The 15,339-nt window shown below is 36.7% G+C and overlaps 1 protein-coding gene across 6 annotated transcripts in view; it reads right to left on the bottom strand.

Moving 5' to 3' along the window:
• diaph2 (diaphanous-related formin 2) overlaps positions 1 to 15,339 on the bottom strand; it is a 1,308,662-nt gene that overhangs the window by 157,319 nt on the left and 1,136,004 nt on the right. For 5 of the 6 annotated variants that reach the window (XM_028815924.2, XM_051935346.1, XM_051935343.1 and 2 more), the window contains 2 exons: positions 11,435 to 11,527; positions 8,617 to 8,667 (listed from right to left, as the gene is read on the bottom strand). In XM_028815924.2, the coding sequence (XP_028671757.2) occupies positions 8,617 to 8,667; positions 11,435 to 11,527 (144 nt within the window). The remainder of the gene's footprint in view (positions 1 to 8,616; positions 8,668 to 11,434; positions 11,528 to 15,339) is intronic. The other variant, XM_051935345.1, reaches the window with a different exon arrangement.

Below are 15,339 nucleotides of genomic sequence, written 5' to 3'. Positions count from 1 at the left end.
AGGATATGAATCTTAATAATATAATAGTGAATATAAGTATAATAGTGAAACTCTCTTATACAAGTAAAAATTCCTCTTATGTCTGGCTTGGGAGGTGAAAATCCGAACTGTTACATGTCCTGTTAATGGATCATATAATAAATACAATATAAACCTTTAGTTAAGTGCCATTGTATTTTACCTTTGCTTGTAAAAAAGGGAGAAAATAAAAACTAAAAAGCAGAATTATACATTAGGAGGCTAATACAGTGCATTGATCTCACTCTCGTGCCCTAACTCCATCCAAAACTGAAGTAGAAGAAGAAGAAAAAATGCTAAAACCAGAGGTTAAATGAATGGATACAGCTGAAGGAAATTTAATATGAATTTTATATACGTAATAATATATAAAGGACTCTTTTTTAATAGCTGATCAATGAATTTGATTGCACATTATTATGGTTTTTCCTGAAACCTAAAATAAAAAATAAGGAGGATGAAATTATTGGCAATTAAAATAGAAAAAAGAGAGCAAGACAAGGAATCCGAAAGAAACATTTAATAACCCAAACAACCCATAATTTATGTTTTACTACCCTGTGTATTATTTTAAGAAGCTACTATCACAGTTAGACATTTATTGCAAGAGCACCCCAAAACAATTAACATGATGTTTTTTCTCTCCTAATCTAAAAGTTCATGATTGTGTTTTTATTATTATCATTTCTAAGCTATGTGAAAGTAAAAAATTAAATGGATTATAAGCAGCCATCTGATGCAGACTCATTTAGTGCATAAACTTGACATACTTCATCATAAACTCTTAGGGTTTATTACACAAGATAATAGACTAACATATAATTGACTTTTGCATCAGACAGCTTTCTGGCTCCCTTTGGATGTATGTGGAAAACGAAGTATTGATTTTTAAATGGACTGAAGGGAAAGCACCCAAATATTTATCTTGTTTTTTCAATTAATTTGTTTGTATAGATTGAGGTCATTTGCAGAGGGCCTATTTTAAGTATCACTAGTAAAGCAAACATTACAGTGCTTTATTTTTAATGTAAGGGTCAAATTGTGAAGACTGTGAAAAATAGAAATTTATACTAATATATTCTAAAATACCGTTCTTCCAACAGCAAGAATGTGCTTCATATATATTTAATTAACGCACTGGGCTTGTAAAATATCATAGCTAGACGTTTTCACTAAAAATAAATATTGTCAAGAGACAATTGCACTTTCATCATCAATAACTGCATATATGTGCCATTTATTCAGATTATATTAAGAATATTTAAATTTAAACTAATATATTAATCCTGCCTTGCGCCCTGTGTTGGCTGGGATTGGCTCCTGCAGACCCCAGTGACCTTGTGTTAGGATACAGTGGGTTGAAAAATGACTGACTGACTGACTAATATATTAATGTATTACAACAAGAAAAAAGTATAATGTAATCTGTCAATTAACCATATTCAGAAAAAGCAACAGAATATTAATTTTACAGTGTGTCTACAGTTAGCAGTTCCTTATAGTCTGTTAGAATTTTAAATAGCAATAAACATTTTAATGTGACTATGACTTCTGAACTATTGGCCATTCAGTATGCATTTGACTCTCGTACAACAGGGCAACTTCTCCCAGCATGGTTTCCAGATGTTGCCGCCCAGCTGACACATTTTTGGCTTCCACTTATACCAAGGGACACCTTAGGCACCTTCATATTGATAACCTTGAACGACGTTTTATGAATAACAACTCTAACATTTGCTGTTGAGTTTTCTATGTCTGTTACAAAAAGTAAACTCTCTCTTGTTAAGAAAACTGAATGATGCAACCTCCTACAAAGACAGCACTGTTAATGATTGTGTTGCTGTTTCTGTCATCTTAATCAACCAACTCGAGGGAACTTAATTGGTTTTTTGCAAATGCATGCCTCAGGGTTTTTATTTTTTTTTTCCGTTTCCCCCACAGTGCTACCTGTGCAATGAGATTGATAGGAAATTATCCCAAAAGCCACATTTAATTCCATTTGCATATGCCAAGGCTAACGCTCCGCACAAGCTATTGCTGACAGTTCTCTACTTTCTCTCTTTTTTTCCACATAGATAAAGATGCACAAGCATGTGGCTAGTGAAGTGTAATAGTCTAAGATATTTCTCTACAGCACAGACCTGCACTAATGCAACAAGCAAACACACTGTATGAACATGTAAAAACAAATCTAAACTGCTACTATACTGTATATATCTGAAGGTATCCTTCATTAACTGTCTTTTTGTCTTTTATTAATGTTAAAAGAAAATGTACTTTATCTCCGTTAAAGTATGAAAAAGCAGTAACATCTTCAGTTTTTTCTGAAGTAACTGTTTTCTAAAAGAGTTTACTTCCACATTAACAAGACTCTGCTTTCGATGCTATGAACTAAGGGCCAGTCAGTTCAAGTGTCTTTTTCTTTTTTTTAGTAATTATTATTGTTTATTTATAAAAGTGCAGTTTATTGTCTGTGGATCGTCTCTTTAGCAATATCCTAATATAATTATTTATTTAAAAAATATATGAGCCAATTGTGCAAATCTGTTCTCAGCTGCACAACAGGCAGAGTCATGACCGGCTCATAGTAATTTCAATTCTGTTTGTGATTTTCAATGACCTGAGGCTAGGCAGTGCCAAGTTGGCAATAAATTGGCTAAGTGCTGTCTGATGAAGGGAATGGCAAACCAGCTGGGGAACATTGTGCCTACTATGCTTCAGAGGATCCTGTTAGTGACAGTTCGAGTAACACAATGTTTATCAAATATCTATTTACAACCATGTATAACCTTGCTACCTTGAAGACAAACTAGAAGCAATCAAATATATTAACACAGTTAAATAAAAGTGTGGCTTTTGTCCCATTCATTCCTGGTAAAGTGTTAATGCTGTATCTAATTGGCATGCAACACAAGGGATTAATAAAACTAATACTAAAGAGGCAGGGAAGATCTAAAAAACATCCTTCTTAAAAGAACAAAACTGAATAAATCAGAAGTTATCTATCCCTACTAACAAAACCTCCAAAGAAACAAAATTCTACAGTTTGGTGCGCATTATGGATTTTATGATTGACACTTGAGTTATGAAAAATCGTTTAAGCCTTAATCTGCTTTATCATAGTACAGCCTATATATTTTTTTTCTGTAATGCTCTCATTAATACCTCCTGTTTACAAAGAAGGCAGCATGGTCACAGTTCTACCCAAGTCACTGCCTGTGTGGAGTCTGCATGTTCTCTCCACATGGACAATTTGTTTTCTCTGGGTGCTCACATCCCTCAGACAAGCATAGGTGATGCCCCAGATGCCCGCAGCCTTGGGAGTACTTGTTTCCTGGGACCTTTATAGTAATAAACTAGTGTAATGAGGACACAAGTGCACTGTGCATTTTGTTTAAATCAAGCAGTGTCCAAATGTGCAGTGTAAACTCTTCATTAAATAAATAGCCAATAAATAATCCAATAAAATCCAGTGTTCATTGTGGGATTTAAAATCAAACCATAAATGAATAAATCCATGTAACAGATAAAATCAAGAATAAAAACAGGTTGCTTTGTTTGTTATTCTCATGCAAGCAGCAGTGCCTCTTTCTCTCTCTCCTGTCTCACCCCGCTCACCCATCAGGCCTTCTCAGTGGTGCTGCAACACCGCTGAATATGGTCATCCATTATTCGGCTTTCATCCCAGCCACCCTAGTCAGTCACAGCTGGGATGCCCAAAGTTTGGCTTCATCGTCTCACCATCATCCCAGGTATCTGCAAAGCCATTGATTACTTCAGCTCCTACTATGGTCAACATGAGTGACCTGACCCTGGAGCGCTTTTTCTTTCAATCACCACAGGGCCTCCTGACTGCCTTGCCTCCTGTGCACTACATTAAATCACACTCCTGCTCTCCCTCTTAGTTCTTTTAAACCTTTCACTCTTGACTTTCTCAGATCTCTTTTCTTCCTTGATCTCTTTCACTCATTCCTTATCTATCTCTCCCTCTCTTTGTTTCGGTCTATCCTGCTCAGACTCATTATATACTTTGTGGGTGCGGGTGCTTGGCTTTACAACCCGTGGAGAGTCAAAGAGAAAACCAGCTAATCCAATTACATCTGCATGTGAGCATGCAATCAGCCAAACTTCCTCACTGCACATCCTGGGGGCCACACATCTTTCCTGTGGCGGGTACCCACACCCATCGATCTGAGTTGCACTGTTTTTATTTAAAAAAACCCACACTGCCACAGAACCCTAACTCACTTTACCAAAGCATGTTAGGGTAATTGGTGAATGTACTCCTTATGAGCAAGTGTAGGAGTATGTCATGCAACAGATTGCTGCAGGGTGGGTTTCTGGTTTGTACCCAGTGTTGTCATAATAAAGTCCAGCCCCAGTGGGCCAGAATTTATTTAGGTAATGGAAAGATGGATAATTTAAAAGACTAAATAACTCCGTGATAATAACAACCAATGATGGACATTCAAGCTTGAGATTCAGTAATCCTTAAATGTCAAGGACAGGTCACAGCTTTCCGGAAAGAACTGAATGTTAGTAATGTTCACCTGCAGAAAACAGTCAATCTGCTTTTATGCAATAAGGGGTTGAAGGACAACTGTATAAAACAAGGATTATGCTACATATTGTTACACAGAATAAGTTACCCATATATACACATCACTCACATCACCCACTTTAGTGAATGTCCAATATAATCATTAATCTTCAAGACAAGGCTCATTTTATGACAACCTGCATTCACCCTGTCAAAGTGTGGTATTTTATAGGTCCCTTGGTTTCACTAAAAACCTAATTGGGCCTGGTCATTACTCTCATCTCAATTTCTTTTGGTCAATTTAATGCTAGCAGTCTGCACTACAGCCAGCTGCCTCCCTACACTATAAAGGTTTTTGTGCAAAATGCCTTATTGTTTTTTGTTTACATGAGCAGAAGCCACCATTGTCAAAGCTTTGAGGTATGAACAGTGCTTGGAGTTACATGCAGCAGCATGATAGTATTTTAGTGTGTCTGTGAAGTCATTGTCTGTGTGAAGCTGCATGTTTTCCCAAAGTCTGCATAGGTTTTCCTCTCAGTTCTCCATTTTTTCTTTACACTTTTCAATAGAAGTGCTTGTCAGGTGACCAGTGATTCCAAAGCCTTCCATTGTGAGCATGTGTATGTGTGTGTAAGTGGGCCTTGTGATGGGATGCTTCTGGCCTTTTTTCCTAATGCTGTCAAGATTGGCTCTAGGGTCCCCTTGACTATGGGCTTGGTAAATGTTATGTTGTATATATTCTGACAAGAGGTGGCATGCAGAACAGTACAGGTGAGATGAAAGAGTCTTATGACAGATTTAGGGCTCGTTTAAACTTCACGCTCAGAACGCATACACGCCTGCATCATGGCTGTCACGTGTTCTCAGCATCCTCAGAAATTAACGCAACGTGTGTGCGAGTTGCAGTACCAGCGAAAAGTTGGGGGGCGCAGTGTGCTAAAAGATGGAATGTGACGTCAGAGTCTCTGTTTACTATCTACATGTGACAGAAAGCTTTGCGGATCCTACGAGATCGGTGTGCCCACTTTGATGTTTGATTAATGGTTCGATGTGGTGAAGTAAAATGCTGACATACAGATGTATTCATGGTGCTTTTATACTCAAGCGTTGCATATTCCCAATCGTAATGACACTATACATTTTAAAAGTCTCACATACCGTCTTCTGTGCCGTCTTATTTTCTAGGGCTTCCATCCCGTCCTGACAGCAGCTGATCGCCAGCTATAGATTGCCACATCGAGCACATTAAATGTATGATATTCCAACTCTCTGCACATTTAGAATCCTTAGATTTATACTTGATATCACTTTCATGATGAAATGCATTAAAGTATGTATGTTACATGTTACAGATAAATCGGTAATTTTGTTTAAATAATGAATACTGTTAAAAATTACACACATGGGGGTGACACGGTGGCGGAGCGTTAGTGCTGCTGTCTTGCAGGGAGTCACGTTGCTGATATTCCCTGCTTGGAGTTTACATGTTTTCCTTCTGGGTTTCCTCAGTGTGCTTCGGTTTCCTTCCAAAGATATGCAGATTTGGTTACACTAAAATGACGCTAAGGTATGTGAGTGCTTGTATTCATCTTGCGATAAGCTGATGCCTCGTCCAGGGATTGTTTCTGCCTCGGGCCCAATGCTAGCTGAAATGGACAAATCCCTGGACTGATGGATTTAATCATTAAACATCCTTTTCAGAGATATTGCGGTAAGGTGTCATCGAAATTTAATGGGTGTTCCAGGCAATTCACAACACAGAGAAGCCAAACCTGTTCTCACCGTGATAATATCTCGCACTACCACCTGGTGGATTCCTACAGATTTACGTAAAGCACGCGCGCAAGTATAAACAGCACAACGCTTGCGTAGCAGGAGCGTCCGCTGCAGCATGCATCACGTCACGTGAAGTACAACCCCGGCCTTAGAAGAGAGGGAGAGAGAGAGAAAGAAAAAAGACTACTACTCTAGCAAAACAAGAGGTCCTAACATATACCAGTTTGGGAAAGCAAGGCCTGCCAACACAGCAAAAGGGTACTAAACACATTTAAGCATGTTGTTTACCAAGGTGCAACATTCAGGGGCACCAGTGCAGTGGAGACCTAGGTGAAAAAACACACTTTTTTCTCTGAATAGTACAGGGAGGACAACCCTTGAATCTCTATCAAGACAGGGGCTGAAAGATCAAAGGTTACTAGACAGATCAGCAGGTGGGTGAATCGCCAAAACTGATAGAGAGGAGTTCAAGTCTTATATACGTACATACATAGGCACAATACAGCTATCAGAGTTTGTGCGTCATAGTTTACTTTGGCAGTTATTATTTGTATTTAATAGAAGTCCCATACCCACAATCCACAATGCTGATTTTATCCACAATGATCTGCTTATAAAAACAGTATGTTATGCTAGTTCATGCACACAGAAATATAAGAGTCAACAGTATGCTTCCTAACAGAAGGTTTCATTGCTAAACAAGTTCTTGAGCCAATGGTACACACAGTATTACATTTCTTTTTTTATCTCAATAGATTTGAATACCTCGTAAATAATTTGATAAGAAAAAGAATCAATCTCATAACTTCTCATGTACAGGAGAACTTCATGCAAACCAAGCTAATATAGTACATGCATGTTTTTGATACAATTATACATTCCAAAGGTGGGTGGTTAGTTATTAATGTTATTATTTGATTCACACCTTCATCCAAGGGGACTTACAACATTTGAGATACAACTAGTTACATTTCTTTTATTTTCCCAAAAGGAGCTCAGGCATGTGAAATCTCACAGTGCACATAGAGTCAGTAGTGGGATTTGAGCCCAAAACCTTGTGGTTCGAAGTCCAAAGCCTTAACCACTACACCACACTGTCTGGCTTATTAAATATATAAATTGCAGGAAGAATATTTTGAATGAAATAAAGCAGTTAATTTGAGTAAAATTTAGTTTAAAAATAACAACAGACTAAAACAGAAGAATAATAATGACAGCAATCACATAATAAACACAATACATTTTGTGTGTTATTCCCACCCACATAAATATATATATACTCACTGTACATACTGTGTGTGTGTGTGTATATATATATATATATATATATATATATATATATATATATATATATACACACACACACATATAAAAATATCTCTATAAGGATACAATCAGAATTGCTCAAAATGAAATTAAAAGTAATTAAAGAGCACAATCCTTCAAACATAAGTATTTAAGACATTCTGTGCAGTGTTTGACATTTACGAGCTGAATGCCAAGCTGAAAAGAAACTCAAAATATCCATGCAGAAATTATTTTGAGTCATCATCCCCACGGACAGAGAATGAACAAAAAACTAACATTCTGGGCATCAGCAGCTATCATGCTTAGTCTTTGTGCACTCGTCCCATGCCTATAAGTAGAAAGAGCAGCCAGTTAGAAATTAAGAAGAGCTTGTCAACACCAAGGAGAAAAGCCCCTGAGCAATGGAGAGTAACAGCCCTGTACACGGGGATTTAAATGGCCTTTTTACATATAGTTAACATTTTCAATGGTCAACAGAGTGGTGAAGTCATCTGTATAATTTAGATGTCACTTAAAAATTTGTAGGCCGTGAAACTGTCAAAGCCCACAACATGTGTTTTGTAAATTTCTGTTTTATTCAACAATGAAAATGAACTCTGCAGGAAATCCAATCTAACACCTTGATAATTAAAAATTCACAATGTGACTTTCTAGACAACAACTGTAAGAGTATTTCAGTCTCTTTTATTAAAATAGACTTACTTTGGTATATAATATAAATATACCTCTAACAATGATTAGACGTGTCATCAGACTGTTGTGAGCCCGTGACAAAGCACTGCATATAATTATAGGATAGGCCACCCCTCACTTGGCTTTCTTCAAACAGTTACTGGGTGTCCAGCTCAGCTCTGGTATCCTTGAGTGTTTTCACCAGCCTTCTCATTATTTTGGCTGTAAGGTGAATCAGCTTGTATTTCTATCAGTGCACATTAAGTCAAGGGCAAGCTAGCAAACATTTTTTATGTCTTTACCCTTAGCCCCAGCAGGCCACCTTGAAGTTGGACTTGGTGGGCTTGGCTCTCCTGTTAATATGAGCAACAGAAAAATGACAACAATGAAGAATTTTAATCCAGACTTTTACAAGATGTGTTCCTTACAAATTAAATTAATAAATGAGTAGAATAAAGCAAAATGATTCCAGCTACTAAAAATACTCATTATTGAAACATCTGGCAGGGTGTTGACAGAGACACAGATGGTTTTTACACACAGACAGTACTTTAAAAGTGATGCCAAATTCTCTTTATGTTAACTGAGAAACATATTAACATAAATCGTAATTTTTCCGGCAAATGATTTAATGTTTCCTTATTTCTAGTAATTGTGTTTCACCTGCAGTCTTCTAATTTGGACACAAACGCTGAAGAAGGAATTTCATTGGCTATGCATTTTAAGCCTTTCACAGTTTATCTATAGTGAGCATCCTTACTGTTGTAGTGTAAGTTGATTGTTTAAAAATATGTCCAATCTTACAAAGTGATCATGACTTCTTCCAATGAATGGAATATCAGTTTATGCATTTCACAAGAAAATGAAAATTCTTTGGAAGTATAAGATGTTAATGAAGACCATTCTTTCCTTCTCATTTATGGAGTAATTGATTTCTGTTCCATCAAGAGTCAGTACCTGGATGTCATTTTTCTCCAGCAATCCATTAACTACAAGTGCTTCATAAAGAATGTTGTTTTCTGGTGCCAAACCAAGCATGCATCGACTATAACACGTCTATACACTGGACAAAACAGCGGTGTGCTTGCAGAAAAACACCTTGGGGTGTAATTTAAATTGGTGAATTACACTAGACGTTTAAGCAGACCGACAGAGAATGGATACTTGAATACTCTGAAAAACAACAGAAAACACACAGCAGGACTATGATGCAGCAGTGTTAATACCACAGAGCCTCACTGATGCCTGCATGCCAGTTTTTTGTCTTTCAAAATTAATGCTTCTTTTATTTTTGCCTCTTTTTCACACATTAATCAGATCAATGCTCTCTGCTGTTCTCTATCCACTGAATCAACCAGTCTCAATCTGTCCTCTCTTGATTTTTCTCCCCTCCTCTCTTGTTATCTTTTTTTTTCTCCCTGCTATCTCTGTCAGATGCATCTACCAGGCACACCATCTGCTCTCTACGTCTTCTACCTATCTTTTCCTCAAGTTTGGTTGTGTGGCATTGCTTCTGTCCTTTATTACACACATATTAGGATAACCCCTCAATTCATCCTGGTTTCTCCTTTCCTCAAGCATTTCTGTTTTGTTTTAAAAAGTTTAAATTCATTGTTTTCATTAACTTTATTCTGATTCTAAGAAACACCCCTGTTTCAAAATATTTCCAGCCTTGATTTTAACTCCACCGAAGCTTTAAAAATGATTACCATGAATTACATCCTCCTCTTCACTGCTGATGCTGGATACTCCATGGTTTATTTTCTTAGGTTTCACTACTAGCTCTGACACTTTTAACCAAAATAACCTCCTGAATTATGTCAAACAGGCCAGGATGTTTTCTTCACTCTCACATTACATGTAGTCAGCTGTTCCCTCCAATGGAATCTCTCATGTGGATGTAGAGCCACCAGGTATAACCTGAGTGTCTGCACCAATGTCTTTTTTGTTGAATATCTGCTAACTTCTAGTGGCTAAAATACTAACAAAGCACAATCACTTTTTGTGGACTCTCCATTGAAACTGAAGTATGTCTTACTTCCCAAATTAACGCATCAGACTCAGTCCGGAACCTTGAGAGCACATTTGGTATGAGGTCTACATGCTGGATCTTACCTCTTAGATGCTATTGTTTCATTTTGGCTCTATTCATACCTTCTGCATCTGACACGGATTCTCCCTGAAAACATGTGACACTATTGGTTGAATAAGAGTACAGTAGTTATATTTTAACGGTCTCCTTACATGATGTAACCACAGGTTAAAATGCTCCTGCTGGAGTCCTGATTTATACCAAACACCACAGCCACATCGCTGCTCAACTGACTCTACTAGCTTGTTATACAAAATTATTTTTAGAACTCTTCTACTGAGCAGTATTTTTGAGAACACTGGAATGTCTTCTGGCACTAATTTTTGTGTATAACTTGACTTGTCAATACCAGCCTTTTCACTATCCCAAAACCTTGCTATACATGTCTGTCATCTTTGTTTCATTCATAATCTGTGAGATCACTCTCTAGGTTCTCTCTATGAGGGTTATCAGTCAGGAAATTCAGACTGCACAAGGAGAGCCACCTTTATTATCTTTTCCAATAAACACAATTTTGTCAGAAGACTATTGTATATTATTCATTACTTCACACATTTGATGGTCAAACTGATTTTGCGATTACAAATACAAAAAAATAGAATTCATATCATAAGAATAGTTTTAAGCTTGGAAAAGAAACAATGAAGCCTTATCCTGGTTGGTCTTAATTATAGTACGCAAATTTCTATACATTTAACATAAACCTCCATTTTTGAGGAATAGACAAATTTGTTTCATTGCAGACAGGGCAGATTCATTATTGGCTATTTACTCTTGGTTATGTTTGAATATTATGCAAAACATGTCTTTGTAACATAAAGCTTTACCAGCATATTATAATGAAATAGCATTACATATTAATACTACAAACAAGATAAACACATTTTTCTTAAAAAAGCTTTGGTTATCTTATGTTGATTGGATTGTCTCAAATTAATAATAAGTTAGATAATAAAAAAATAAATAAGAAAAATCAAAATATGCCAAAGGATATATTTTATTTCAGATCATGCCCCAGACTAACTCACCAGTGCGAGGTGCTCGTTTTCTCCTGTCACGGAAGGCTGCCCCAGATTGCAGAGCTTCCATCAGGCTGTCCATGACCCCAGTCTCATCTCCTTCTGTGGAGAAAAGCAGTGAAATGGAAAACTGTTAGGTAATGTTTATAAAAAGCATTTATTTACAGTAGTGATACAAATGCACCAACTGATTATACATTTTATGTGGATATGTAGTATCAAAACAAACCTTGGAAGTCTAAAGGCAGCTTTGAATAGCAGATATTTTTTTTACAGTGTGGGTTGAACAGAAAAGTAGGGGGGAAGAGTACTGATAAAATGCACTGTCAGTAAAAATAAATAAATAAAGGCAAACAAAATAAATTAAAAAGAAAAAACAAAGTTGCTGACAAGTCAAGCTAGAAATGAAAGTATTGCATCAGACAGATCCTGTCAGTGTAAGTTACAAACAAGCAACATGAGTTTCTGTTCAAACTTAAGAGCTGTCAGTTTTGTGTACTGTACCAAGTCTTAAACAAACACAATATAATTTTTAGATTTAAAGGGCCAGACAGCAACTCCACTTATCTGGGATATTTGGTATCATAGACCATAAGTCTCATGGTAGTGAAAATACTGATTTTAACACTAAGTCATATAGTTGGGTGTCTGGTTGGAAATCTTAGCAAGGATCTTTGACACGATATGTTAGTATGCAGTTAGGTCCATAAGTATTTGGACAGTGATACAATTTTCATACTTTTGGCTCTATGCACAACCACAATGGATTTGAAATTAAGAAATGATTATACAGAAATATCGTATGAGCCATTTTTATACATGATCTCCCCATTTCCCGGGGCTCAAAAGTATTTGGACATTTGACTGTTAAGCTGTTCCATAATTTTCAATAGCCAGATGTGAGCAGGTTCCTCATTATGTCATTAACTATTAAGCAGTAGAATGTCTGGAGTTTACTTCAAGTGTGGAACTCTCAATATGAGGTCCAAACAGCTGTCCATGCAAATAAAGACAGGCCATCATTAGGGAGAGAAAACAAAACAAACTCATCTGAGAGACAGCAGAAACACCAGGAGCAGTCAAATCAACCATCTGGTACATTCTTAAAGTGAAGGAACGCAGTGGTGAACCCAGTAACACCAGAATTGGGCCTGGACAACCATGGAAGACAACTGTGCTAGATGATCATAGAATTCTTTCTTGGTGAAGAAAAAACAATTTACGACATTTAGCCAAACCAAGAACACTCTATGGGAGGTAGACCAATCATTGCCAAAGTCTACAATGAAGAGAAGACTTCACAAAAGTAAATACAGAGGGTTTACCTCAAGGTGTAAACCACTGGTAATCCTCAAGCATAGGAAGGACAGATTAGATTTTGCCTGAAAATATTTAAAAAAAAAACCAATCCAGTTTTGGAACAGTTTTCTTTGGACATTTGAAATTTTGATGAATATGTACTAGACTGATGGACAGAGAAGAGAAGGAGCAGCTCATGATCTGTAGCATACCACATAATTTTAAAAATGGAGGAGGCAGTGTTATGGCATGGGCATGCATGACTGCCAATGGAAGTGGATCACTGGTGTTTATTGATGATATGCCTGCAGACAAAGTTGCAGGATGATTTCTGAAGTGTACAGGGCTATACTGTCTGCTCAGATTCAGACAAATGCTGCAAAACTGATAGGACGACGCTTCACAGTACAGATGGACAATGAGCCAAGACATACTGTGACAGCAAATCAAGTGCTTTTCAAGGCATGAAAGTGGAATATTCTTCAATGACCAAGTCAGTCAACTAACCTTCAAGGCAAGAAAGTTGAATATTCTTCAATGACCAAGTCAGTCAACTAACCTTATGCGCCAATTGGACATGCATTCCACTTGATTAAGACAAAACTGAAGGCAGAAAATCCAGTGAATAAACATCACCAGAAGACAGCTGCAGTAAAGGCCTGGCAAAGCATCAATAGGGTGGGAAACCCAGCACTCGGAGAAGGCCATTGGTTCCAGACTTCAGGCAGTCATTGACTGCCAGGGATTTTCAAGCTAGTATCGAAAATGCGCATTATATTTATGATTTTGTTAGTTTTTACAAATACTTTTGAACTCCTGAAAACTGGGGTGCCATGTTTAAAAATGGCTGTCTTTTCTAAATGGCTCATACAATGTTTTTGTCTACACTTCAATCACATAATGATTGCTTCATTTCAAATCCATTGTGGTGGTGTACAGAGCCAAAATTATGAAGAATTGTATCACTGTCCAAATAATTCTGCACCTAAATCTATTAATATTAATAAATAAAGATAGATAAATTTCAGCATTAAGATCAAAGATTAAGGCTTACTATGAATTTGTTTTATTTTGCTCTTTTATACTGATTTTTAATTGCAGCAATTGTTTTAACTTACTAAGTTAAAAATATTCTCTTCTCAGTCCACGCTATATTCATTACTTATGTTGCACTTTGAGATTTACTGCTAATTTAAAGTGCTCTATAAATAAAATGTATTATTATTATTATTATTTATGGGGGTACTTGGCACATATGATGGAACTAACATGTTCTGTGTAAATGAAATTATCATTTGTATATGGATTGATCACTTTCAGAAAGCTGCTAACTTACAACACTTGAAATTTAGACACAAGACATCTCTTTATATATGGATATACAAAATATCTTAATACATAATTCGCCTGCCTCCTCACTCACTCACGTCTGTCCGAAGCCGAATGCGCAGTCGCCTTCTGCACACGTTTGAAGCCGAATGCGCAGTCGCCTTCTGCGCAGCTGCCCGAAAAACCTTACAAGACCGATATCCAACCCCAACATCGCAGCAGGCGGCGGATTTACGGCTGCAAAAGTTCAAAGAGAAAGGCGACTTCGATTAAAGCTCTAGAGGCCTGAAAGGCAATTTCGACTACAGCTCAAGGCCTAATTACACATTCTGATTCAATTACGCATTCATTCAATACACCTATATGAGGTTTATGGTGCTTATACTTAATACTATTCCATATTGTACTGGAACATTCATCATTCAATATTATACTATGGGCCTGGAAAATTCATCAACTAACAGTACAAGCCTGTACAGTAATGAGTAAAGCGGACTACAATCATTACAAAACAACTTCTTCATTACTTATCATTTGTTCTTCATACACTGCTGACACAAACTCATGCCCGTTTCATCTTACGTTGTCGAAACGGGCTCTTTGTCTAGTGTATGTATATTGCTGAAGAAGAAAAAATCATTCCGTGATCAGACTGAAGAAAACTTGCAAAACCTGTAGTAAATAACAAAATCTGAGTCGATACCACAATTTTCTAAACTAAGGAATTAATCAAAACTTATGTTTCTTGACTTTCAAGATCTGTACTTTTTAGCAAAGGTCAGACAGTTATCATACTGTGTGCTTATCTTTTATAATGTGCCTCAACATCATGCATCACATAGCATGTGCATCATATGCCTAGTGTCACATACCACTTCAATCTCCAAAATGGTCGTGTCTATTACAAAAAATAAAAGTAAAATATGCAGTATGTAATAAGAGAATGAAACATTATTTGTGAATTCCATACAGATAATAAGACCTTACAGATAGAATCAAAACTCTTTATTTTCTTAGGTTATTTCATGTATTTCCAAGTTTAGATTAGATTTTAAAATCCTCCTTAAAACTTAGAATACTCTAAGATAGACTGTGCAATCAGAAACTTCAGACATTTTAAATAACTAAATATAAACAAAATTAAACAGCATATTTTTACATGGCCTTACCTTTTTTAAAAGTTATCCAGATAACTATGAGAACTACACCAGTGTCAGCTTTTAAACCAGAACTCCAAAGATTCTAGTACAGTCTATTTTTACTACAGCTGCAGTTGTTACTGCAGG

Source organism: Erpetoichthys calabaricus, chromosome 12, assembly GCF_900747795.2.
Source record: "Erpetoichthys calabaricus chromosome 12, fErpCal1.3, whole genome shotgun sequence".
Taxonomy (NCBI): Eukaryota; Metazoa; Chordata; class Cladistia; order Polypteriformes; family Polypteridae; genus Erpetoichthys; species Erpetoichthys calabaricus.
Note: the sequence above shows the minus strand (reverse complement) of the source record. Positions and strands in the feature narration are given on the sequence as shown.